The sequence below is a fragment of the Monopterus albus genome, unplaced genomic scaffold (genome assembly GCF_001952655.1).
Source record: "Monopterus albus unplaced genomic scaffold, M_albus_1.0 scaffold405.1, whole genome shotgun sequence".
Taxonomy (NCBI): domain Eukaryota; kingdom Metazoa; phylum Chordata; class Actinopteri; order Synbranchiformes; family Synbranchidae; genus Monopterus; species Monopterus albus.
Window position 1 is genome coordinate 113,649 of NW_018128285.1, and position 25,249 is coordinate 138,897.

The window sequence follows — 25,249 nt, forward strand, 5'->3', positions numbered from 1 at the left end:
ATATCATGCTACTAGCAATATTCATCTGCCGGCAGACTCTGCAATCTAGTTGACCTTGGCCTAGATGCAGCCTGCAGAACTCATGACAATGAACTGAGCACCCAACAGCCTGAGCTAGACATCCTGTCTGCCTTACACATTTCTAGACAACAAATCCCTAAATATCTACCTAACTAAGAAAATACCTAACAGTGTCCACAGGTGGAGTTGCATCATACTCCATCTTACCCTATAGCTATAGCTCTAGTCATAGAGCCTGCAACTTATTGTGAAAGGTGGCATCGGAAGTGTAGTTTGTCATCTTGTGTAACTTAACGTCGCTCACATCAGCTCTCCTTTCAGCGCTGAAGACAAGGCTCTGGGAACATCTCATCACTTCTGCAGAAACTCATCTGAAGCAAGCAGCAAGACACAGACATGGGAATTTAAAGTCTATCAACATGAAGACATGCTTATAGTTTCATTATTTCTTTAAGTGCGTGTGGCTTTCCCGTGGACCAAGTTCAACTCCTTTGCACTGGATGCTGAGATGCGCAGAAAGTGAACAGGGTCCTGATCTCTACTACAGTCTTCAACGAGTTACAAAACGCCATGAAAGGTACGTAGTCTGCGTGTAGCTGATAGTTATGGCCATGTCTTTAGAATCTATGGATTAAATTAGTGTTTAAAAACTTCATTATTAAGCATGTGCGTATTTCTATGTGGTGCGCGATTGACATCTGGATGACATTACTGTACGGCGGTGCAGAAGGTGTGAAGTGCTTATACCATCACTTAGTTGCAACTCACTAATGAAAGTAAAAGACCTACTCATGTTGGTAGAATTAGACTGCGTTTCGGGTCAACAGTCACTTTTAAATCTGAAAAATCCCACATTAGGCTAAACTATGTGAATCCGTCATAGCAGTGAAGAAGGGCAAAGATGTACTTTCCATAATACTTGAGCCTGGTAAAAGAAAAGCTCCTGCAAGACTTGAGATGACCAGGTGAACACCACCTGTACTGCTGTATTTGTATCCACACCTACCCAGTTAAAGAACTACCTGTGTTTACTACCAGTTGAAGTACTTTAATAATCACATCATTCAGGAGAAACTGAGGTTGGCTCTAAATCTAGTCTGACCCCCCACCCCACCAACAAACACACATTCCAATAACCCCTGCCCTGTCTCTCTCCCTCACCCATGTTACACCCCCTGTCCCATCTGTTTACCATTACCAGTGATGTTCTCTGTCTTCTGCTGCATCCTTCAGTACATTGTAGCACAGTGTAATTAGGGTTTACTGTCAACAACCAGAGAAACTGCACACGGACTGTGACTTTTACAGTACTCTAGACTTCCAACCATTACACACACACTAGAGATGATGTATTAAAGGATAACATCATGAATTCCTGGCTCTGTGCAGCTGCCCTGCAGCATTTCTTTGTTTCATTTTGTTTGTGGAATCCTACAGACTGCCTTAAACAAAATATACCCCCCAGTGGCGTGTGTATGACCTATTTCTGTCATGTGTTTCTGATTATGTCACACAGACGACTTTGCAGACGAGGAGGAGGTTCAGTCTTTTGGATACAAGAGGTTCGGTGAGTGAAAAGTTTTTCCTTTTTTAAAGGTGGAAGAGAGAAAGGTCTGCACACTCAGAGCCCTAACTTCTGTGTTTGAGAATTAAATGTCAAAGGTGCTAAGTGTGTGGGCTAGATTCTGTTCTGTTGTTGCGTACAATTACCTCAGATGACTTTTATGTCAGAACAGCCCAAGCTTCATCTGTCCTGACTGGCTCAGTCACGTACGGTTTTGCTTTGTTCACGTTGAACATAAATGTGGCTGACAGTCTGTGATGTCCAGTTCACCACAGGTCCACAACTTTTGTCAGATCTCACCAGATCAAGAAGTCTCAGAACCCTTCTTCTCCCTTTTATCCTCTCAAACTGAGTCACTTAAACATGCTGACTCGCATAAACATGCCTCGGACCTCAACGGTGAGGCTTTACTCAAACCAAAATTGAAACGTACAGTATATCTCGGACTGTTGTGGTTTACAAGAGGCAGACAGAGTTCACATGCACTTGGTTTAATTGTACACTTTTAGATGCACATGTAGCATGATTGTGTAGCCTGGCACTAACACTTCTTCCCCATTTGCTGGACAAATGTGAAGGCTTGTACACTGGTAGTAACTCTCCAGTTTAGCTGAGTTTAAGAACACTTAGTCAGATCACCCAAATTACAAAGAAACATATTTTCTCATTTACTGCTAGCTGTGCAGAGTCTTATTTTCCCAGGTTAATTGTGAAATATTCATTTATGCACTGGCATTGATTAGACTTAGTTCTAGCCACTGACTATATGCAGGATGTGTATGCTAAGACGGCTCCCAGAAGTGAAGCCACTGTAAGTACATCGCCCCCTGGTGGCTGGTTGCATTAAACCTTGCCCCCTCCATGTTAGTGGATGGGACATGAGCCAAACTAAAACAAGTACAAATCAGATAAGTTTTCCCCAGCAGTGATTTCTGTTGTATTTGGTAGATATTATCGTGCTGATGTGTGTGTACCAGTTGAGGGGAGTGGTGACATGTTCTCCACCTTTTATATACGGTCAATGGCTGTAACCTAACAACAACAAACAGGAGAGAAGGCTTCTATTTTTGCAGAACCTTTCTAGAATTCAAACAGCAGTGGTGTGGGCTTGCTCTCAGTACCTTCTTACCACCAGCATGTCTCTTGATCTCATTTTATATTACTTCTGTATAGTACATAAACTGTTGCTGTCCTGATGCAACTTCTGACTCAAATAGCAATCAGTACACTGGCTATTCACTAGCTGCTTTATATTTTAAATGGTTAAAGACCAACAGGTGCAACATGTCCTAATTAAACCTGATAGTCCACAGATCTAAACAATTTTCATCAAATATTTTCTGCCTAAGAAGTAGTTTTGATGATTAATACTTCCTGTAACATGGGGAAATGTTTTATTTGGATTTTGGTAGAGCTAAAATGTGCATTTCTGGCTCATCTTTGTTCCTTGGCAACTCTGCTTTGGTCCCTTATCCCCTGCCTGTTGTCGTTCCATATGTGACACCCTTACATGTTTACTGTGTAGTGGTTTTTGTAGAGTGGCCCTTATCCCCTTCTGTACCAGTACCTTTTTGCAGACAACACCTGCAGTTTTTTTTACTACTTCTGCTGAGGAGCTTCATCAGGCAGCATGTTTGCCATTTTGTACAATACATCATGCTTCTGGAAATGTGTGTAAAAATGCTGTGTCACACACACATTCAAATATGTTATTTTTCTCCATGGAGACAGAGCTTGTACTCATCACTGTTCTGTTGATTCAACAGAAGTTTAGGATCAGGAGCCTCTGTGTCTCTGGGTGTTGCTGCAGTATGATTCATTTACACAGTTTGGCTGAGATCCATGAGAGTGGATGGGATCAGCAACTTGTACTGTTCAACACAAGACAAATTCAAACTGTTCAAAAACATCATCTCTTTCATCCAAGTCACCTGAGTAGAGGCATCCTGTCTGTCTTTATGTGAGCGTGTGAGTCCTCATGGATTAGATTACATCACTTTTAACTTCATTCAAACCAGCTCTTGACATGTGAAGAAGCAGGAAGGGAGAGCTGTTGAGCTCTGAGCTGCTGCTGTTCTCAGGGACGCAGCAGCTGCTTGGAGGGGTTGAAACTGAGGGCTCACCTCACCCCGCGAGGGCCTTCATTGTGTAATAGAGCTGCATTCATGCACACATCACAAACCCTCATTCGTCCACTATTAGCGTTATCATCTCAGTACTCGAGGGGCAGAACGAGTTATTTCCTCTATACATGCTTTGCTTTAATTCATCACAGTCTCCTAGGAGATTGTTTAAATTGTTGTGACATGTTAAAGCTGAGACTGTTGTGCAAAACTGTCCAGTGTTTAAAGTCATCACTGAGCTACAAAGAGGGTGATTTATCACAGAAATGGCAAACATTTAATCCTGCTGCTTTTAAGGACTGAATATGAGGGAGGGAGCGACCTCCACCAATTCTATTGCACATGAAAATCACCTTGCACTGGCTTGAACATGGACGGATCATCTGTCAGTGACTATTTAGCCACAGTCGCATGATTTTTGGGTCATGATGCAGTTACAAGCAGAAGCTCTTCTGAAAGCAGCTCTTTGTTAAGGAATCCAAATCAAATAAAATACAAGATGGCAGTTGAACAGAACTGCATAGGTTGTGAAAACTGGGTGGCTGTTATTCAACAACTAGAGTGACGTGTCCACTAGTAACACGGCTCACAGTTCAATCCCAGGCTTCTCTGGCCACACGCTGAAATATCATGGTTGGGCAAGTACTCCCCATGGGTAGGTCAGTTGCTGTTACAGCATGGATGTGTGAATGGTGGTCGCATTGTAAAGAGCTCTGCATCAGTGCTGTTCTTTCTTGAGTAGAGAGGTTGCATTAAGTTGGACCTCTGTTATTCTTCAAGAGTTCTGCAATGTCCTGTTCAAGAAGACGCCCAAATGTTGTGACCATCATATGTTTGTGGGGAATGAAGGAAGAGGTTTGGGAGAACAGGTGGTTATCACTTGGGATCTTCATCTGAAAAACGATCAGACCATCATCAATGAGTTGACGAGTCTCTGGTTATATACTGAGTAGATTGCCTATTTAATGGAGGAAAAAAGCTTCAGGCCACATGCTCTGAAGAAGAAAGCTGATGCTGAGATGCATAAGCTATTTTGTCATGGTTGTCAGTTTGTATGACTGACATAAGACAGATGTGAGGGCTTTTTTGCTGTTTTGATTATGAAGAGCCACCTTTTTTCTAGGAAGTAAAGAAAGTACCTTTGTAGGCTTTTGTAGATTTTCTGCTGTGCAATGTAATGAGTCAGAAAGAGCCCAGTGAAAACACATTCACACACATTGGCCTTAGAGATGGAATTACCTTGCCCCATACCCTAACTTTAACCATTACAACTAACTGCCTAAACCTAATTCTAACCTGAACCCTAAAACCAAGTCTTAGTCTTCAAACAACTACTTTTGAAGTTGTAAGAACCAGCCAAAGTTTCATATGATTTAAATAAGCTAACTACTAAGCGACAAGTATCTATCCACAAAGCTATATAAAAATGTGCACTCACATGCACACCTTTATTTTCATGAGTCGTTGGGACTTTATGCTGACTTGCATTAATTTCCTGGAGACTTACCCTAACTTTAGCCAAAACCACTTCTTACCTAACCCAAACCCTTCCCCTATTCTTAAACCCATCTGTCTCTTTAAAATTCTATTATTTATATGATTTCCACGAGGATGCAGAGTCCACACAGTGTGAGTGTGTAAACAGGTTTCAGTCCCTACAGTGTTAGTAATAGCAGGCACACACATTTTAAACATAGTGAACCATCTGATTCTTACACAAATGTCATCCAGAATGTATGCATGCACAATCATATATACTCACAAAAATACACCAGCTTGTATAGTAGTAGAAATGCACGCACACATGCATGTACACACTAGTGCGTGTGCCGAGTGAGTTCATATGGCCGCCACCGTCCCCTGCCAAGCCTGGCCGGAACAGCTTCCACAGTACTCAAGGTTTGAACATATTTATTTTTCTGTGGGGGGTTGACATAAGAAGGCCGTCAAAATAAAAACAAAATCTACTTGAGCTTTGGCTGAACTCCTTTAGAGCTGGTACAATAATCAGTCACTGACAGTGAGCCGCTCACCTTGGCCTGACTCTCACCGTGAACCCACCAGTCAGAAAAACCTTGTAACTGTAAAGTTAGTGTCACGTTAGAGAAAGAAATTCCAGTTGGTGACAGTCATGCCCACTAAACATCTACTGAATCTCAATGGGAAAAGTCCATACAGAGATTTAAAAAAAAGGGAGAACAGAGTCCAAAATGGAGGAAGTCATTGTGTATCAAGTATTGTGTGTCAAATGGTACATTAAACTGACTTTCTGAGGAAATGTTATGCTTGTTTTCCCACTACTTTGTAAAGGAAGTAGAGAAATCCAACCTGAGTTAAACTTGCACAAGACAGGTTCAGGCAGAGGTCAGCCAACCAAAGAGTAAATTGAAACACATCAAATTATAAATGTTATGCTTTAAACATCATAGACTGACAATAACAATGTGAGAAAGAATGAATTTTCCTAATTCAGTAAGTTTACAGTCACAAGTGATACTGTATTTTATATAAATGGCATTCACCACCATTCTACATTGGGTCTTATTCATTGCTGGATGGTAGTACTGTAGGTTTAGCTCTGGAGGATTTTTTTTACCGGAGGTCCTGTGTGTTGGTCCTTAGGTAGGAGACAGGGTCAGTAATGAAATAAAGATGTCCCGATTACTCCATGCTGTAGGTCCTTTTGGGGTCTGCAGTGAAGTCTGAGTTCAGGTCTTAGTCCTTCTGCTGCTGTGGCTCCTGTTCCCACACATGTGGGTTTGAAGAGGCCGGGCTCAGGAGGTTTGCGGTCAGTGTGGAACACAGAGTGCACTAATCTATTTCCTGCACTTGTTATGGTTTCTCCAAAAAAGTCTAGAACATTCCTGGACTTGAGCACGGTGTAGGGGTGACAGCCAGGGCTCGGTTTGGTCCAGTGGGTTTCTCTGGAAAAGAGCATGAAAAGCTTTAGCTGCAGACATAATGACACCTCATCCAACCTGGTTAACATGGAGGCAAACATGGTTATGCTAACATTACTGGTCAGTGGTTGTAAGGCACTGACATTTAATCCATACTGCATGTGAGACTCTGCAGTGTGTTTGTCAGAATGTCTGAGGATTTTTTTTTTTTTTCATTGTGTGTGCTTTGCTGTGGTTCATGTGTTTTTGCAGTGTTATATTGTGGTTTTCTCATTGCACATTTTGGGTCATAAAACTGTGTGATCTCTCAGTACTTCTGTAAACTGTACGACATTATCTGCACTCATTGCACTACAGTTTATTTGGCCATGAGACTTTATAGTCAGCACGCCTTTTATTATGCATGCTTATCTTTTTGTTCTTCTCTCCTAGAGGTAAGCAGAGCAAGTGTAAGACTTGGATTCATTAGTTTGACACAAACTATGACTCCAGATGAATGCCAGTGTGTTTTTGTAATTACTGGATGTGTAAATAAACAATGCATTTGCCATTTAGATTTACAGTTGCAGGTTGTTTCCTCCTGTAAAAAAAAACAAAAATCAGTTAATGCAGGTTAATATTTTAAGTGCTTCCTGGTGACTTTCTCTGACCAGAGCATACAGCAGGTCAAAAAGACAGCAATGACTCGCCTGTTAAAATATCAGACTTGCAGTAAAACAGGGTTTATGTCTGACCTTTAGGGCCGGTCTGTTAAAGTGAAGGAACTCGGGAATGGCTTCTGTTTAAAGACAGATATTACAGATGTCTTGTGTTTAACTCATAATGCTCTCTGATGTACAGATATTAACATCTACCGGGGTTTTCTGTCATATGTTAAATTCAGGTTGAGAGTCGAATCATAGTGATGCAGCGGGGTGCTATATTTTAATGAAAAGTAATTTCAATGGTGTCAATTTAAATTTCTGTTCTAAAGTAATGTGGCGACAAGAAAAGAAAGAGAAGTAAAAGTGTGTGTTTGAGTAAGCGAGAGCAAAAAAAAAAAAGGCAGCCATTTATATTTCCCAAGGAGACACCCAGATGAAGTGTGATGTGATTGGAAAAAAATAAAGTCAGGTGTCACGCTGTGACTTTCAGAAACCAGCTTCAGGTCTCAGTTTCAGATTTTGTTAAAACTGAGAACTCAGAGTGCAAACATAAAGACAATGTACAGACCATGAAGGACTGTCTTGTCTGGTTTTGGAGGAGGAGGAGGAGAGATAACACCAAGATGCTGAATGAGCAAGAGGAGCAGGGAGCACTGGGCAAGAGAATATTTTATCCCAGGAGATGGGAAAGGAGTGAAAAAGGAAGTGAGAGATGGTGGATGAGATGCAGCTGGTTGTAGGAGAACAGCAGGAAGTAGATAGATGGCTTTGGAGGAGCATGACAGGAGCTCTGTGCGAGGAAATAAGGTTTTGTGAGTGAGTGTGTGATGGTAGTAGATAGAGCTGTAACAACATAGGATCCAGCTGGAAGTGTTTATCTGATGCACAAACACAACTTTGTGACGTAAGAGCAAATGTACTCACAGAGAATTTTTTAAAGTTATTTGTTTAGTGCTGCATGTTTTCACAGAGCATTCTTTTGCTCGCAATCATTTGGACATTTACAAATAAATGAGTTCTCACAGATTTTTAACAGTGTACACATGTACATGTACAGGATGTGAATTACACCGTGCTTTTTGTAGTCTCTCCTTTCTCGCACGGGGTGCAGGGGAAATGACAACAGATGCTGCTGAGATTGTGTTAAAGTTTGAAAGATTCAATAAGTCATAAGTGAAACATTGTTAAAACACATAAGACACCCTTTCCAACTGTAAGGTAGACAAGCTACAACCAAATTTTCTTTAAAACAAGCCATTCTTCATGCTGGAGATGGTGCCTGCACACTCGTCTCACAGCCGGCTGCACGCTACCAGCATGGAGGAAGGTTGGGTTTGATGAAAATGAATGGGCTTACAAAATGTGACCTCCCCTTTCAAACTCAACACTACAAACTTTAATTCCTGACTGCCAGGATATAGAAAGCACCAGAATTCTATATACAACTCCTTTTTCATAAAGCTAGGTAATGAACTTTAACATATAAAATCCACCTTAACAAAATGTTCTGAATACATATTTGATCACTGGACAACAGGTAGAGAAATTCCTGCAACAATAAATGGTTTTAACATCTCAGTCATCATTTTTGAAAGTTTTCGTCCAAATTTTTCACCACTTCCTTTTTCCTCTGTTATGCCTTCATTAGGCTGAGTAAAACTGCAGTAACACGATTCCAGGCGCTGAATGGGAACACCAGGTGTCAGTCGGTAGTTTTTGCCAGAATAACACATGTGCTGGTAGTTAGCAGCTATGTTCAACCTGGCCTGCCTATTTTCAGTCTGGAGCGTCAGTGAGTTTTCTGACTCACCTTTGTGAGTGTGTGGAAAAGCCTCAAACCCCAATGACACCCCCCCCCCTTCCCCCCCCCCCCCCCAGATCCCACACAGACTCACACAGAGTAACAACCCAAGTGTCCTTGACGTGACCCATATACAGATGTCAGAAAAGGGTTTCTGGAGTTCAATATGGCTGCTCCTTAGGTGCCTGTTAGGAGGATGAGTCACTGATTGAGTAATTAAATAAAAGATCAGTGGAGCAGAGAGAAGTCGCTTCAAGGCACCAGCATTCCTTTAACGCCCCCTGTGAAGAAGCCTACGTTCTATTTGGCAAGTTGAAATTCTTTGTTCGGCAGGGAACAAGCATATACTAAATCTTACATTTGTTCTCCAATATGTGTTGGTGCATGCGTGTGTTTGGCCTCAGAACAATACACAACATTTCGCTTCTGTAGCACAGACTGATACTTTTATGTTTCCTGTGCCCCTGAACACTCAAACTTCAGCAGCAGAGCACACACGCACACTTTAACAATAAATCGGGGAATTCTAGTTTCTCTTCTTTTAACTAATACAACCAGATTGTTAATGAAAGGGAGAAAAAATTACTGACGATTGCCAAGATCAACCTACAGCTTCCTGGTTTGCAGAGGGAAGATGAAGTGCAGAGGAACAGTATTCAGCTCCAAAACCATGTCAGATGCATGAGGACTATACTGTTTTTTCCATGTGTGGCTGAGAGTCCAGACAGAGAATTCACTAAATTCATCTTTGGCACCTCTGAGCTCTGCAGAATGCTTTTTATGCATATACATATGTCTTTAATTAACAAAGCTCTCGTTCATTTCTGTTGCTCTTCCAAACATCACATACCTGATTCAATCCTGGGGCTCCAGTTTGAGTGCAAGCTGCTCTGACCATGCAGACTTGTGTTAATGTAGTTCACATTCATAATAGTCTGTAGTGAGTGATTCCATATGTTCATTGCTTCCAATGTCCTTTTTATTACCATACAAAGGATGTTTAAAAATCAGTTATTTGGCAAAAAGGAAGATATGTAAAAAAAAAAAACCAAACATTTTTTTATGTGGATTTGTGGCAGAACATCACAGAGCAAAAGGACTGGGTAAAACACAATGACCAAACTGTGTAGGGCAGTTTTTGTTGTAGTTGCATAATCAAATTATATAATTGAAAGTAAAATGTACAGCTGCAAATTATTCTGGTACACTCCAAGTGACCGTCAGTGAACAAGCTAAAAACAAAGTGATTAAATGACCAAGTTCTACATAAAGGAAAGAAGAAAACTGCCAACTGTTGATTATGTTATGGAACAAGCATATTTAGTGATATTAATGTTCAGGAAAAGTTATTACCGTTGAAGTAGCTTATTTTACAGTGTATATACTGTATCATAAGGTCGGGTGTGTGTAAGAATCAGGGTACAGGGTAATATAGAGATTTTTAGTTTTCTCATCTTATTTTTACACCCATGAAGTGACAGTAGTTTGATCATAAATTATTTTTGATTATCTTGCTGTTTGAAATAATAAGATAATCATGTTGGTCTCTGACGATGCCTCTGCTGCACAGATTCAGGTCCACCATCCAGTTCCTCTGCAGCACTTCTTCCGAATGACTCTAAACAGCTGTGTAGAGTGCTGATTACTGTCTTTAGTGAGTGGTATCACTACCCATATATCAGACAGCTCCTCCTGCTTCTTGGCGCTTCATCTTCAGGCTGCACACTGCTCTGAGGTGGGACAATGTGCCACCCTCGTGGCTGGAGTGTTTCTGTCTGAACAGATTTTGGCAGAAGGCTTCCTCTTCCTTCTGACCAGGATGTCATTCAGGCTGACACGCCACACCCCCGCATCCGACCACAGATGTGGTGGGCCACCCAGAAGGAACTTCAACACCCATGATGCAGCATTAACAGAGGGGTTTTCCATTGTTACCCACCTCAGAGAGCATCCATCAGCCTTTAAATATGTTCTTTTATCTTGTTGACTTTGGAGGTTTGTGAGGAAAAGTGTCTGATTTGTAATTGAGCATTCTGAATCTGGTTCACCCTCTCTGAGAATTACTGTGCTGAGCAGTTTGCATAAGTGATCATAATTTCTTTGTTTCCATGAAAGTTTTCCACTTTCCACTACCTTCTCTACTTGCATGGTATTAACTGTACTATTCAAATACTGTGAATGAATTTGTGCTGCTTAATAATTAGCTGTGAATTCATACAAGATCTTGCTCAATAGTACAATTATATAGCCACATGCTACATATCACATTCACTACTTATTCATATTTTACAGTCCTCTGTGTTCTTTCAAAGCCACTGTTAAAGCTGCTTTCTCAACAATGACTGTAATGTTATAGCAAAATCGCCTGCAACAACACCATTGGTAGTGAGCACAAACCATGGAGTTGGATAGGAAATGTCAGTCTGCAGTAGTTCTGTCAGAGAAGAAGCATGTTCCTACACAAGACATGCATCCATGCATCCATGAAGACTAGTCCTCCATCTAAATGGCACTAAACTTATGTATGACTTCACTGGTTTAACTAGATCCTTATGGTTCCTATGACATTCTGTCATTGTAGCATCGGCAGCTGTTTTTATGTTTTGTTTACTGACTTATTAGTCTGTACTATCCCGCTGTTAGACATCTCTCACCGAGTTTCTCACTGAAAGCTTTTGTGTGTATCCACATGTGGTTAGCGCATTTTCTTCCTCATAAAATATATGCAGAGCAGATTTTAGCATTCTTCTCTTTTGCGTTTTCTGGCATATTTCCGCCTCCTATAAATCGGTGGAATAGGTTGAAATCTTTGGCAGGAGTGTGTATTGCATCACCTACATGCATGAGAGCCAAGAAAACTGAGACCCAGTCAAATAAACATTCCACCATAGCAGTGTCAGTGGTCAAAAAGTCGACACCGTACCTTTTAACAACAGGCACTTTTCACAGCCTAGCTGAGGTATCCGTCTCTTGTCTAGTGAAAACAATTAAACAGGGAAATATTTTAATGTTGCATACAGTGAAGTAACCGAGTACACCCCTGTGCAATATCACTAAATTGTTGTGATTCAAAATTGTACCATGTTACAACAATTGAATTACTGTCAAGTTAAAGTGAAGGGTATTTGATCCTGTGTAGATTTAAAAACAGGTTAATTAGACTGCACTGTAAAAGTGCACCTCAAGAGCATCACTATGTGACTGAACAGTTGTATCAGTGCTCAGGAGGCACTGGAAGAATGATACTAGGTGTGAGTGTGTGCTGATTATGGAGCTGCATAAGTGCAAAAACTACAGGAGAGATTATAGATGGCTTGATTAAATTGGCTTGATTCTTTTTGAGCTTTGGATAAAACCCTTTGTACTGTATTGTATTAAATAGACAGAATCTGATGATGGTGATATTGCTGTGTTCAATTTATAAAGTCTGGGATTCTTGTTCATGCAAGCAAGAAAAGGCACATGAACCAAACACTGTTTTGTGGTTTATTATCCCAGCTGCTCATCAGAGGGAAAAGTGTTACGTGATTTATTTTATTTCTGGTCTTCTCCAACTGGTGACATTTAGCTGTTTATTTTCCTCTGTAGTGCTTGGCAGGCTCTTTGTAGTGGCTTTTACAGTTTGACTGGCACCCGAAGCAACCAGCAGATCATCGATCAGAAAAGGTTTTGATGACAGAAGCTCCAGTCCAGGGCTTTGAGGCGGAGAAATGAATCTGTAGGAAAGTTCTGGATTTTGTCTGCAAGCAGATTTAATACTGAAAGTGCTGACTGAAGGAATTACTCAGTTTTTTTGTGTTGTATTTTTGTTTGAAAGGGAATAAGATGCAAATTTAAATACAGTATGGTCAGATTGTGAAGTGTGTGATGATTTCTACAGTGGAATAGCAGTGAACCAAAGACAAAGAGCCTTTGAATATGGCTTTTTTTTTTGATAAAGTATTTCTTGTCCTGTTTCCTGCACTCTAACTTTGAACTCACTTTTCATTTTGCTGAAAGTGCTGTGTTTCCTTCAAAGTTGAGCATAGACAGGTTTTCAAATTCTGCTAATGTGATGGTCGTTTACGTGTGGGACACAAAAACACAGAAACAAAAAGAAGCACACACACACTTAGTTGAAAGCTGCCACATTTGGGGTGCTTAAGCTCTGATGTTTTGCTTTGTAACCAAAGCCCAAGTCACTCCATGGGCCCCAAATCCCTGAGCTGAGTCAGTCCATTCCTGATCGCTGCTCCATTGTTGATGTACTTTACTGGAAAGACAACCCGTTTGTTTAACTGCAGCGAGCGCCGGGTCTGAGCAGAGGGGATGGGCCTGTGGGGTGGGTAAAGCTGTGGATGCTGCTGTAACCTGCGTGAATGTTTGACTGCAACTCATCTGAACCCATTTTGTTACTCTAGTGTATCTTCACTGTCATTCAGTAAAGCGAGGAGTGGGTTGTTTGGTCAGCTTTCATCAGTTTTTTATGAGGCGAAGAACTACTTGAGATTTTTGTTGTTCAAGAAGAAGTAAAAGGAATACAGCACTAATCGCATTGACTGTAAACCCCAGCAAGCTTTTTGAATTTAATATTTTATTCACTGCTCTTTGACACATTGAATATAAAAATGCATTCTTTTGAGATTGAGCATTGGCCGTGTCTTCCCTTCTCCACTTATTCTTCATTCACGTACTTATAACTATGAGCATCGTGCCCGCCTGTCTCATGTGAGGGAGGCGTATGGTTTCCATCATATGTAACAAAAGATGGAGCCTAAATCAGGCCACACATGGAGGTGGGATGGTGTTGGTTTTCTGCGGTGCCTCAGAGTCATCCATGAACTCAGAACCCTAGTTCTGCATTCCCTGAGAATTCATCACTGGCAGGTACAGTCGTAAAGCGAGCGCAGAAGGCATGTAGGACAGAATACATTGTACAACCAACAGTCATTTGTTACTTGCAGTAACCAAGCAGCCAAGACCTCTGCTGCGATTGAGGTTTGCACTTTGGCTATGGATGGTGTTCAGCTCAACAGTTTTTTCATATTCCTTTAGGGGAAAATTCACCAAAGTCCTGTAACAAGAGCTGTTGGTGATTTAGCTTTGAGGTCTATGATTATTTTTTGTTTGGCTGTTGCAGAGGTTTATATAAAGACATCAATGTTACATTTTCTTTGCTGGAAAATTTTCATCCCTCCTTTTCACCTACAAGTTACAAAGTTGAATGCAAAAAGTTTACTGTTGAAGCCTTCATAGAAATGTTTGCAGAATGAACTCGCCAACGGAACCAGATGTCTCCCAGGCAACTACTCCTGAGATGGATCAAACATCACAGATCTATAAAATACTGCATCTAGAAGTTTCTGAGAGTCACTGATTTATGTCCACAAACACTTAAAGTCGTGCACTCGCTAACACACTGTGCACACACACTGCTGCAGGCCATCACACCATTGAGAAAGCTGAGCTGGTTATGAGTCATTCATTGAGCCTTCATCTCTCCTTGACTGTAAAACATCTTGGTACAGATTACAGTGCATCAGAGATCTTGTAAACCTCTTATTTCTGTTTGAGTAATGAAGGACACATGGCATTAAAGATGACTGCCATTAAAAACAGAAACAACTACGTGTTTGTGGAAAAAGTCTCTGTGATGTAATGAAAATCACAGGCATCTTTACTCATACAGCAGACTTCAGCACCTTTTTGAGATTTAGGGACTTAAAGCTGTTATGTGCAGATTTTTATGGGATCAAGTGACTAAAAGAAATCAAGGAAGGTTTAGGCATTTTCATTCTGACAGGGAAAAAAGATTTTACACTGCATTTTGTACATTTTTTATTAAGCTGTGAAAGTTACTAATTATTTACTACATTACAGTCCGTCTCTCAGGATTGGGGAACTTTCTTATCTTAGCTCAGGGACACATCTAACGTTAAATAGTTACTTCACCTGTAACCCACTCACCTTTTCTCTTTTATGTCTTTCATGTTCCCTTTCCTCTCTTCTTCTTTCTTTTCTCTCTTGTTGTTTCTGTTCCATGTTTCCTTTTCGTCAAATGTTGATCTCTTCTTCATTACCCCCTTGTGGCAAATTTGTGGTACTGGTCTAAATAAATAAAAACTGGCTTGACTTGACCTGACTCACTATCTCTCCTTTACTTTCTGGTCTCCAGGTGTAACTTATAACAGTAGATTTTCCTATTATGATACTGCTGCTTTTGCTTTACTAAAGATAATACTTCAAGGACTTCATCCACTGCTGAAATTTGTCTTGAAATCTACTGTTTGTTTTTAGCAACAGGTATACTGATCACCACCAGTGTGTGAGAGGCACGGCAGAGATCAAAGTCAGTTTGTGACCTCAACTCACAGCTTTGTGTTCTCATTCGTTACCATAGTGTTCCCTCTGATATTTACAGTAAATAAACATTGTATTTTAATGAGGAAGGACATTTATTGGCTGTGCTTTGCTGTGGCCTCGTGGGCATTATTTTGGTATTTCAGGGTGAATATAATGGCCTTGTTCAGGTGAAAAAGATCATGTTGATTTCAGAGAATGTGACAGATGAAAGACGGGCTTGGAGACAAGTTTTTTTTAATCACCAATGTGGACAATATGATTTCATCATAGAGGTCGTTTTGAGACAATGGGGGACTTTGTCCCAAACATACAATGAATCTATTCACATTTAAAACTGAATGGTGTGTTGTTTTTGTTTGCGAAAGGCCCTTTGTGGTCAGAGCATCATTCTTGTTTTGTTGTGACAGTAAAAGTGTTGCTGTCAGCATCCTGGATGGTTATTATGGCCAGAAAGATCTGACTGTGTCTGTGTAGACAAAGGGGAAAGATGACAAATCGGTGTCTGATTTATTAATAATAATAATCACTTTTTATTTGGCCGAGTATGTTACACACACACACACACACACACACACACACACACACAAAGCATTTGTTTGCCGCACAGATGCGGCGCCAACTCACACCGATGGCTCTAACCATCAGGGGCAACTTGTGGGTCCAGTGTCTTGTCCAATGCATCATGATTAGAACCTCTAACCCTCCGGTTGGGAGCCGACCGCTCTACCCACTGAACCACAATCGCTCCTCTTATTGAGGAGCAGGAAACTCAGTCTCCAATGTTAAACTGTGAACAGAGGTTGGTGTTCACATATGTTCATCCAGTCTGCTTTAAGCTCTCATCATCCTGATTTTTTTAGGCATATTGAGGAATTTGTCCCTTTCTTTAAGAGGCTTGAATCTACATACATGTGGCCAAACTTCATGTGCTACAAACCTCAAGAGATTTTATCTCTGCTAGTGTGACAGATACTTGGGAAAAGACATCGGTCCTGACTGTCTCCTATCCAATTGGCTATGTGTCATGTAAACAGCCAGTCAGGGGATGTGGGGCCATATCATTTCCAAGGTGGCTCTGTGCCACTGATGATATTTGGTTTTCCATTTGTATTTAATTTGGGGTCAGAAATAGATTCCCTTTGTCAACATTATATGTCCAGTTGTCATTTTGTAACACATGCTGTGTTGGATTACGTTTTGGCATTTATTCATTGTTCATCAGTTTTGAATCACAAGCTTGTTAAATGTCAACATGTGTTAACATCCAAACTGGTATAGCAGTATCGGCTGATATCAGCTCTAAACACACTGTTGTTGTTATGTGTTTATATTGTACCGAACTATTGAAGCTCCAACATCAGTATCAACCTAAGCATAATGTAGCCACTAATATTAGCTCACTATACCCTTTGTCAAAACATAGTAGCTTTTGCATCCATATAATAAATGAATGGAAAACAACTGCTTGAATAAAACAAGTCCTGATATCTTCACCCACACTGACAATGTACAGGTAGGTATACAACAGTGTTACAAAGGCCAGTATTAAAGAGACAGGAAATACAGGTGATTGGCACAAAAAGCAATATTTTCACTAAAGCCTGGCTCAACAATTCAGTCTATTGTCTGTTTCTTTTCCTTATTTATCCTGCTCATCCAGGAAGTGACCCATTGGGAAATGAACAGTATGCAGGTCATGACCTCCCTTAGCGCCTTACACAACACACTGGTGTGTTCAGGGGTTGAATAGATTACAGCTGCTCCATCTGACGTCTGTGCTCTCCATGCTCATAGAGGAGCTGTGAATCGTTGATCTCCTTTCTGTTTTTTTTTGTTGTCAGCCATGTGTTTTGTATTATGCCAGGTGTCTTCCATATTTGGCAGCCAGCCAAAGATTCTCCACTTATCCGGCAAGCATCTGAAGATCATCACTCAAGAGTGCTGTGACACGGAGAAGCCTTGTGCCTGTGTATTAGTGTGTACCCTTAGAAAGTGTTCTAGTATCACTTTAGTGCAACAGATTTGTAAACACTGTCGGTGTGTTTGGATTGGACTAGCAAATTTGGGCAGCAGCACTTTGATTACTGTGACCTGTTGAACTGATATGCTTGCTTTATTGTGGAACCCTGCATGAGCTGACACTTTAAACATGTCAGCAGTTATGAATGATTCAGAAATGCAATCATTTATCGTGGCTGTATTCCCAGACTGCATTTCTCTGCTTGCAGTTAAACCGGTGATGAGGAAAGATTTTGGTAAAGTCTCAAACGCAGCTGCAGTGATCACTTTGTGCTTGCTCCACACCCAGGGCTGCAGCTTTTAAAAGACAAATGTCTTTTGGTCAAAAAGACTGTAAAACACTTTAGGAAGGTCATACAATAAAACCAGGAATGCGTGACTTATAATTAATACTGTGCACTGGACTTGAAAGCTAACAGAATTTGAGATCCAAGATTCCAAAATAAATCTACATAAAAATCTGTAATCTTTTTGCTGAACCTGTCCATTCTTTACACTGTAAATCTCGTGGCCTCTCAGGTTGGCCCTGTGCTGATGAGACCTCCCTTCCAGCTGGGGTTTAACTGATATTTTACACTCAGTGATCATTAACAATCCCTTCAAACACATAAACACCATCCAAGCTGTTAACTTTGAACATCTAAACTGCCAGTGGGGCCTGATGAGCCCATCAATGCTGTATTTTTAATATTACCTCATCATTTAAAATGCACTTGAACTAAATGTGTGGTGAAGTCTTTGACACTAAATGGTTCTTACACTTTACAGTTCTAACTGGTTTTCTGGTGGTGTCTCCCCCACTATCTGGATAATGGGGGAGACACCACCAGCACATACTAGTACAACATACCTGCAACAATTCTACAACCACAGACATACAGTTTCTGAATTGAAAACAAAATGCAGCTGTCAGTACTGTGGACCTCGCCACTCATGTCTTGAAACAAAGAAATATTCCACAAGGGTCCCTAATAAACACGGCCTTTCAGTTTGACTCCATGGTCCTGACAGTGCAATAATACAGCTAAAACGTAAAGATTTACAAAGCTGCAGCTTCTTCTGTTTTACAAAAGTACTTTGTAGATGATTTACTTTCAGTTCCTGTTATGTAACACTCACTGGAAATGAATCTGTTTGCACATGAGAACAGCATCGACTGAAAAAGAGGCAGTTAGTTGAGTGAAGATCGAGTTCAGGAAAATAAGCATGTCACAGTGTAAACATGCCAGTGGGAGGGATTGTTTTTGTGTCCCCTGCCCCTTTACCACCAGGGCCCTGAGGGAACTGCTGGGCCCTTTAATGTGGATGCCAGGGCTGTTTGTCCAGATGTGGGACTCCTGGTCATGGAGAGTCCCTAGCTAACACCAAATTTTACCCACATGTCTTTTTTGGACCTCTGTGCTTCAGAAAAATGCACAATAGACAGAAAATGGTGTTAGAATCATGTGGTATTCTTCATTGTTTTTACACAGGGATCCAGGAGGGTACCCAGTGCACTAAGTGTAGGAATGAATGGGCACTGAAGACCTCTATAGCACTGCTCTATGTCTTGTGTACCCTGCTCACCATTGCTGTTGCTGTACTTGAATATAAAGGTAAGTTAATCTCCTTTGAGCTCTCTGATTAAACTGCCTTTCTGCTCTTGTGCTGCTGAGATCTGATGGGCACAATTAGAGGATAAGAAACACATCTAACCATCACTTATCAAAATTGTTGAATGACTCTGTTACAATGTGTTGAGAGTGTGGGAGTTTGTGCTGCCAAGAGATAAGTGCATTGCTGTTTGGTCAGTTTATGAGTACACCGAGACCTCCTGTGTGAGAGAAGCAGCTCTTTGCACCCAAAATGTTCTTCGACAATGTGTCTTTATCATTATTTAAAGACAATAAATCAGTATTGAAAAATATGATGAGAGAACCACCACATCGACAAGAAAAAAAATTACCTGTTTTCTCTTGGGAGTCTCAGCATCAGCTCACCCCAAAACAAAAAAAGAATAGTTCTACATTTTGAGAAATATGCTTATTTGCTTTCTTGCCTACTTTAAAATATGAAATTACTGTTATTGTTCTCATGCCTGTAAATGTGAAGCTACTACAAGCAGCTGGTTAGCTTGGCATAGCAGAAACAAACACATAGGCTGACTCCACCTATTAGCATCTCTAAAGTTCACATAGTAACAAATTAACATGTTACCTTTTGGACAGAGCCTGTTTCCAGTCTTTATGTTAAGTTAAGCTAACTAGTTGCTTAGTAACTAGTTGCCTTAACATCATAGTTACTGTACTGACATGAGAATGGCATCAATCAGCTCATCTAAATCACAGAAAGAAAGCAAATAAAAATATTCTCCAAAATGTCCTTTAACATGACTTATGAAGACTATAACACCACACATGATATTCCATTCACCTCCATTTTGTTGGGATGGAGGCAGAAATATCAAAACATCACCACATTAAAGCAAAACTATCTTCATAACACCAGAGGTAAGTGAGAAGAGATGTTTGTTTTTTTGTAATATGGATGCACAGACCAATTGGGTTTCAGCTTCTTCTCTCTGCTTTACCTCCTCTGGTTGGCTTGTTCAATTTTTTTTTTCCTAGTCCCTGAACGGGGTCACCAGGGGGGGGGGGGGGGGGAAAAAAATTGCTAAACTAAGTTAATAAACCAGCTCATCTAGTTTTTCTGGTCTTTGACCTCTGGAGATGAAAGCCCTGGGACTGCACTGGTGTTTTAGCAGTTTGAGGGAACAGCTGAGATGCAGCTTCCCAGTAGAGCAGTTAATGCAGTCCCAGTTAAAAGAGATGTTTCCCTGGCAAGGCTGGTGGTAGAAGTGGGCAGATTCCCTGGAGTCCCAAATGCATTCCAGAGGTACTGCACTCTGTTTTTGCCTGTGGGGGTGTGAAGAGCCTCCTTGCCACAGTTTCTGTTTCTTCTGGACTGTCTTTGATCCCCCTGTTTACTGAAAACCCCCTCCCCAGGTCACTTCCTGTCTCCGAGGTCCTGAAACAGTATCTCCCTATGCACCTCTAGCCTCAGTCTCTGTTAGTGACCACCCACTCCTCTATGTTAATCAAAGTTTCTTCCTCCCGTCATCCTTTTTCATAATGCCTAACTTTTCCTGTTAATTGCCCTACAACTGCACATTCTGCTTTTTCTGCACTTCTTTAACCTTGCCACAACCGACATCTGGCATAATCCAAGAGATCATGTTAATCAGATCTATCATAGTTACAAGATATGTAGTCGTGTCTCTTAAAATATACCTGAATTTCACTGGTTTCCTCTTTGATCCATTTCATATATGATGCCTGTGATCAGACTAACTTTTGTTCTACCTGTCCTGTTTTGTTACAGTGGTGCAAAGAGTTGACAGTGTGTCTGAAGGTATCGCAAACTATGGAGGAAAGATAATTGCTGTTGAGACTGATTTGAAAAAGCTAGGTAAGTTGTGTGCATTAGAGGTGAAAGTGGCAATGAGAGGCTAAAACAACTTTCTAAGTAATTGTGCAAATTTTCAGATGATCAAACGGGGGAGAAGTCAGAGAATACCACCACAGAGATCCAGGCTTTTAAGAACAACATCTGGGTTCTCCAGAGGCAGCTGTCTGCGGTGCAGGAACACATCCACAGTGATCAAGTTAAACTGAGTCAGCTGCAGAACATTGACTCAGACATTCAGAGCAGCCAGGACTCCATTCAAGGACTGCTGGATACCAACACAGCCACCTTGCGCTCTGTAAATGGCACCCTGCAGTCTTATGGCAGTATCATTGAGGGTCTGCAGGATGACACAGCCAGACTGCAGAAAGAACTCCACCAGCAGGTGAAACTCCAGAACCAGGTGCTACTCAGCATCAGCAGCCTCAACCTTACTCAGGTCCAACAGAGAGGCCTCATCGCCAGCTTGCAGCGCTCAGTGGACGACACCAGCCAGGCCATCCAGAAAATGCGCAATGACTTTCAGAGTCTCGAGCAGACAGCCCGACAGACATATTCTGATACTCAGTGGCTTCGAAGTAAAGTGGAAAGCCTGCAAATTTTGGCTAGTAATGCTTCAGCTTTAGCAAAGGCCAACAATGACAGCCTGGAAGATGTGGGATCACAGCTTACTTTTATGGCCAACCAACTCCAGAACACCAGTGGCCTGGCTGATGCTCATGACCAGACACTGAGGGAGATAATGAATCGACAAAGAGACTTGAGCAACCTCACGTCCATCAGTTTTGACCGGCTGGAGTTACGATTAGATGAGTCGGAGCAGAGTATGGACCGTTTGACTGGCAACATCAGCTTCACCACACAGCTCCTGGGCGCCATCAACCTCAACATGAATGAGTTACGTACTTGTTCCGAGACAGTTGGCCATCACTCAGACTTCTTGTTAAACCTCAACAACAGCATGATAGAAATGAGAACAGATGCAACCAGCCTGAGGTCCCAGCAGGAAGAGCTGGCAGCACGTTTGGACAAGGAGGTCACCAGCCTTTCTATTGTCATGGAGGAGATGAAACTGGTGGACACCAAGCACTCACAACTAATAACCAACTTCACAATTTTACAGGGTGGGGATGTTTGGCTTCAGTGTGTGTTATGCTAATGAACAATCTGTTTTAAAGGGATAGTTTGTGGGAAATACACTTATTTGCTTACTTGTAAAGAGTTAGTTAAGAAGATTGATACCATGTCTGTATAGTAAACATGAACTCTCAGACAACAGCCAGTTAGCTTAGCTTAGCACAAGGACTGGAAACAGAGACAAACTTCAGTTACGCTAATCGGATAATCAGCTAATCGGTTGTAGCTTCAGCATCCTAGAGACAGGAGTGGTGTCAATATTTTGATCTAGAAAGTGAATAAATGTCTTTCCCAAAATATTTAACTAGTATGTTTTATGTTTCAGGTCCCCCTGGTCCTAGAGGGCCAAGAGGGGACAAAGGACCTCAGGGACCACCTGGTCAGCCTGGCCAAAAGGGAGAAAAAGGTGAAAAGGGTTCTCCAGGGATAAGAGGACCCAAAGGAGAGCAGGGTATTCCAGGATCACCAGGTCTGCCAGGGTTAAAAGGTCTGCCAGGCGCAACTGGCAGCCCAGGGTCCAAAGGCTCCCGAGGGTCAGGAGGCAGGGCTGGACCTCCTGGAAGTAAGGGAGAGCCAGGTACTGCTGGCTTGCCTGGAAGAGATGGACAGCCTGGCCCTCAGGGGGCACAGGGCCCTCCAGGTGTCAGAGGCCCTATGGGACCAGCTGGGGAGCAGGGTCCAAGGGGATTGCCAGGACCAGTGGGGCCTACGGGGCCTCCAGGCCCAGCAGGACCATCAGGACAACCAAGAATCCAAATCCGGGGTCCAGTAATTCCCTTAGGCCCTGTGTCTCTGCAGGATGAAGCAATATGGGCCCCAGGTAATGCTACATCTTCATTCAACATCTTGCTAAGTGTTTTCTTATATACTGTATGTTCATAAGCTCTTAAGAAAGTTGCTAAGAAAAGAACGAGAGGCGGGGTACACCCTGGACAGGTGATCACTCTATCAGAGGGTGGACACATAGAGACAGACAACCACTTAGATTCACACCTAGACCACTAGTTAACCTAACCTGCACATCTTTGGACTGTGGAAGGAAACTCACACGGATACAGAAAGAACATGTAAACTCCACACAGAAAGGCCCCGGTAGCCACAATGTTCAAACCTGGAACCTTTATCCTGAGGTGACAGTGCTAACCAGTGCACCACTGTGCCACCCAGTGATCTTTTTAAAAACATTTTTATGAAGTCTCTCAATGTTTGGCAGGTTGTCCCGTTGAGTGGGTAAACTACAGAGACAAGTGCTACTTTTTCTCAAAAGACCTGCACAGTTTCGATGATGCAAAAGAAACCTGCGAATCAAAGTCTGCTTCCTTGTTGATCATCAATGATATGGAGGAACAGGTGACTAATTAAAATTGTATTTTTCTCCATTAAGAACTGATGAAATTCTTGAGTCTAAGCTATTTACTCAAAGCAAACTGTATAATTGCTCAGCTATGTCTGAGGAAACCTCACTGTGCCTTTTTTGTATTAATGTGACATCAGAAATGGCTGAAGAAGCAGATTTTTGGAAAGGGCTACTTCTGGATGGGTCTGACTGACAGGGAGGAGGAGAACATGTGGCGCTGGCTGGATGGGACTGAACCTGCCTTCACGTCAGTATTAAATCAAAAAGTGCTCCTATTCTATGGAACGTATTCAGTTCCTGGGATAGTTGTTATGTTTTAGAGCTCTGCAAAATAGTCATTTCCAGTGATAATGATAACAAGCAGAGGGTGCAAGCTGTGGGTGAAATAGCACAAAATAAACACACTTGAAAATCTCAGATTACTAATACTTTTTAATTTCACTGAACTTGTATATAAAACATCAATTCTCAATTCCTACTGCCCATTCAAACACACAAATAGAACTTTCACATTTCATTCAGTCTTTATTTATTCAAGGTCGTCCAATGACAGCAAGCAAAAACTTTTACATAAACTTTAAAGTTTATAAAACTGCAAAAAAAAAAGGGGGAAGGGTTACAATTACAGTATGAAATGCATCAAAACAGTATTAAATAAAACACTTGTATCTTATCATTCAGATAAAGGAGTAGTCAGTGCTGGAAATATTAATCAAGTTTTCCAACTTCAGTTCCAGCTGCGGTTTATTTTCTTTTATTCTCCTTCCTATCACTATGGTTTCCCACCACAGATACTGTAAATCTGAAGCATGATTGCCCCCTGTTGTTCACCCACAGACAGTGGAAGCCTGGTCAGCCTGACAACTGGGGCTACGGGCATGAAGTCGGAGAGGACTGTGCGGGGCTCATCCATGAAGGCTTGTGGAATGATTTCTTCTGTCAAGATCTCATAAGCTACATCTGTGAGAAGGAAAAGGAGACCTGTATGTTTTTTTCTGACATCCTCTATCTGTTTTTAATCTTCGTTTTCCTTTCTAAATGCCAGTGGGCTTTTTCTGCTCAGCAAGTGTTTTCAGTGTATTTTCCTCAGAGGTGTCCTAATGTCATTCTGTGTCTTTTCCTACAGCAAGTTCGACTGGATTGTAGCGATATCTTGAAAGCAGTGAGCAGCTAGACTCCCCCCGTGTGGGGCTGGTCCACTGACACAGCACATGGACAGTCTGTATGGAGAGTGCAGAGGGACAGTTTTGTAATGAGCCCAGGGCTGCAGCAGCAAATGTCCCTGCAATGCTGAAGAATTTCTCCTCCAGTGTGAAGCCAAGTCCAATATTTCCAGCAAGTGCAATACGGCAGGCCAATCAAAGGAGAACGATGAATACATATATTTCACTATGCGAGTTTTGTTGGAAAATATAAATTCTATGAAGCCAAATGGACTCATTGTAGTGCTTCTCATAATATTAGTTTTCTTAAAGAATAAAAGGTGTAAAATGATGTGTGAAAAACATCATGTCGCTGATATGCTATCTTTGAGGAACTTGCTATCTAAACTCACAAATGTCTATATAGCATTTTCATTTATATGAATGGGAATAAATGAAGTATTTACACATACAGGAAAATGTCACAATCATCTTGAGTTTTGGTTCAAAACTCCAAATTTACTGTTTAAGATTCTGTGTATAATACAGTATTTTGTTATTATGAGATCTATTTTTTCCTACTACAGACACTATATATGTTTATATGCAAGAATCTGTGGATCCTACATAATAGAAAATGTGCCATTTTCTGCACTCAGGTATTTCCTGTAAAAAACACAAGTTTAAACAACACTATGACTGATGAAGAAAACACTCACAAATAAATATGGAAAACCCATGTTTGTGATTGGTGG

General features: G+C 41.3%; 1 protein-coding gene across 2 annotated transcripts in view; it reads left to right on the forward strand.

Moving 5' to 3' along the window:
• LOC109951751 (collectin-12) overlaps positions 1–24,733 on the forward strand; it is a 27,758-nt gene extending 3,025 nt beyond the window's left edge. For both annotated transcript variants that reach the window (XM_020586409.1, XM_020586410.1), the window contains exons 2-11: positions 343–598; positions 1,538–1,588; positions 18,887–19,009; positions 20,775–20,861; positions 20,939–21,982; positions 22,321–22,815; positions 23,209–23,345; positions 23,490–23,599; positions 24,190–24,335; positions 24,479–24,733. In XM_020586409.1, the coding sequence (XP_020442065.1) occupies positions 592–598; positions 1,538–1,588; positions 18,887–19,009; positions 20,775–20,861; positions 20,939–21,982; positions 22,321–22,815; positions 23,209–23,345; positions 23,490–23,599; positions 24,190–24,335; positions 24,479–24,498 (2,220 nt within the window). In that variant the 5' untranslated portion in view covers positions 343–591 and the 3' untranslated portion in view covers positions 24,499–24,733. The remainder of the gene's footprint in view (positions 1–342; positions 599–1,537; positions 1,589–18,886; positions 19,010–20,774; positions 20,862–20,938; positions 21,983–22,320; positions 22,816–23,208; positions 23,346–23,489; positions 23,600–24,189; positions 24,336–24,478) is intronic.
• The last annotated feature ends 516 nt before the right edge of the window (positions 24,734–25,249 follow it).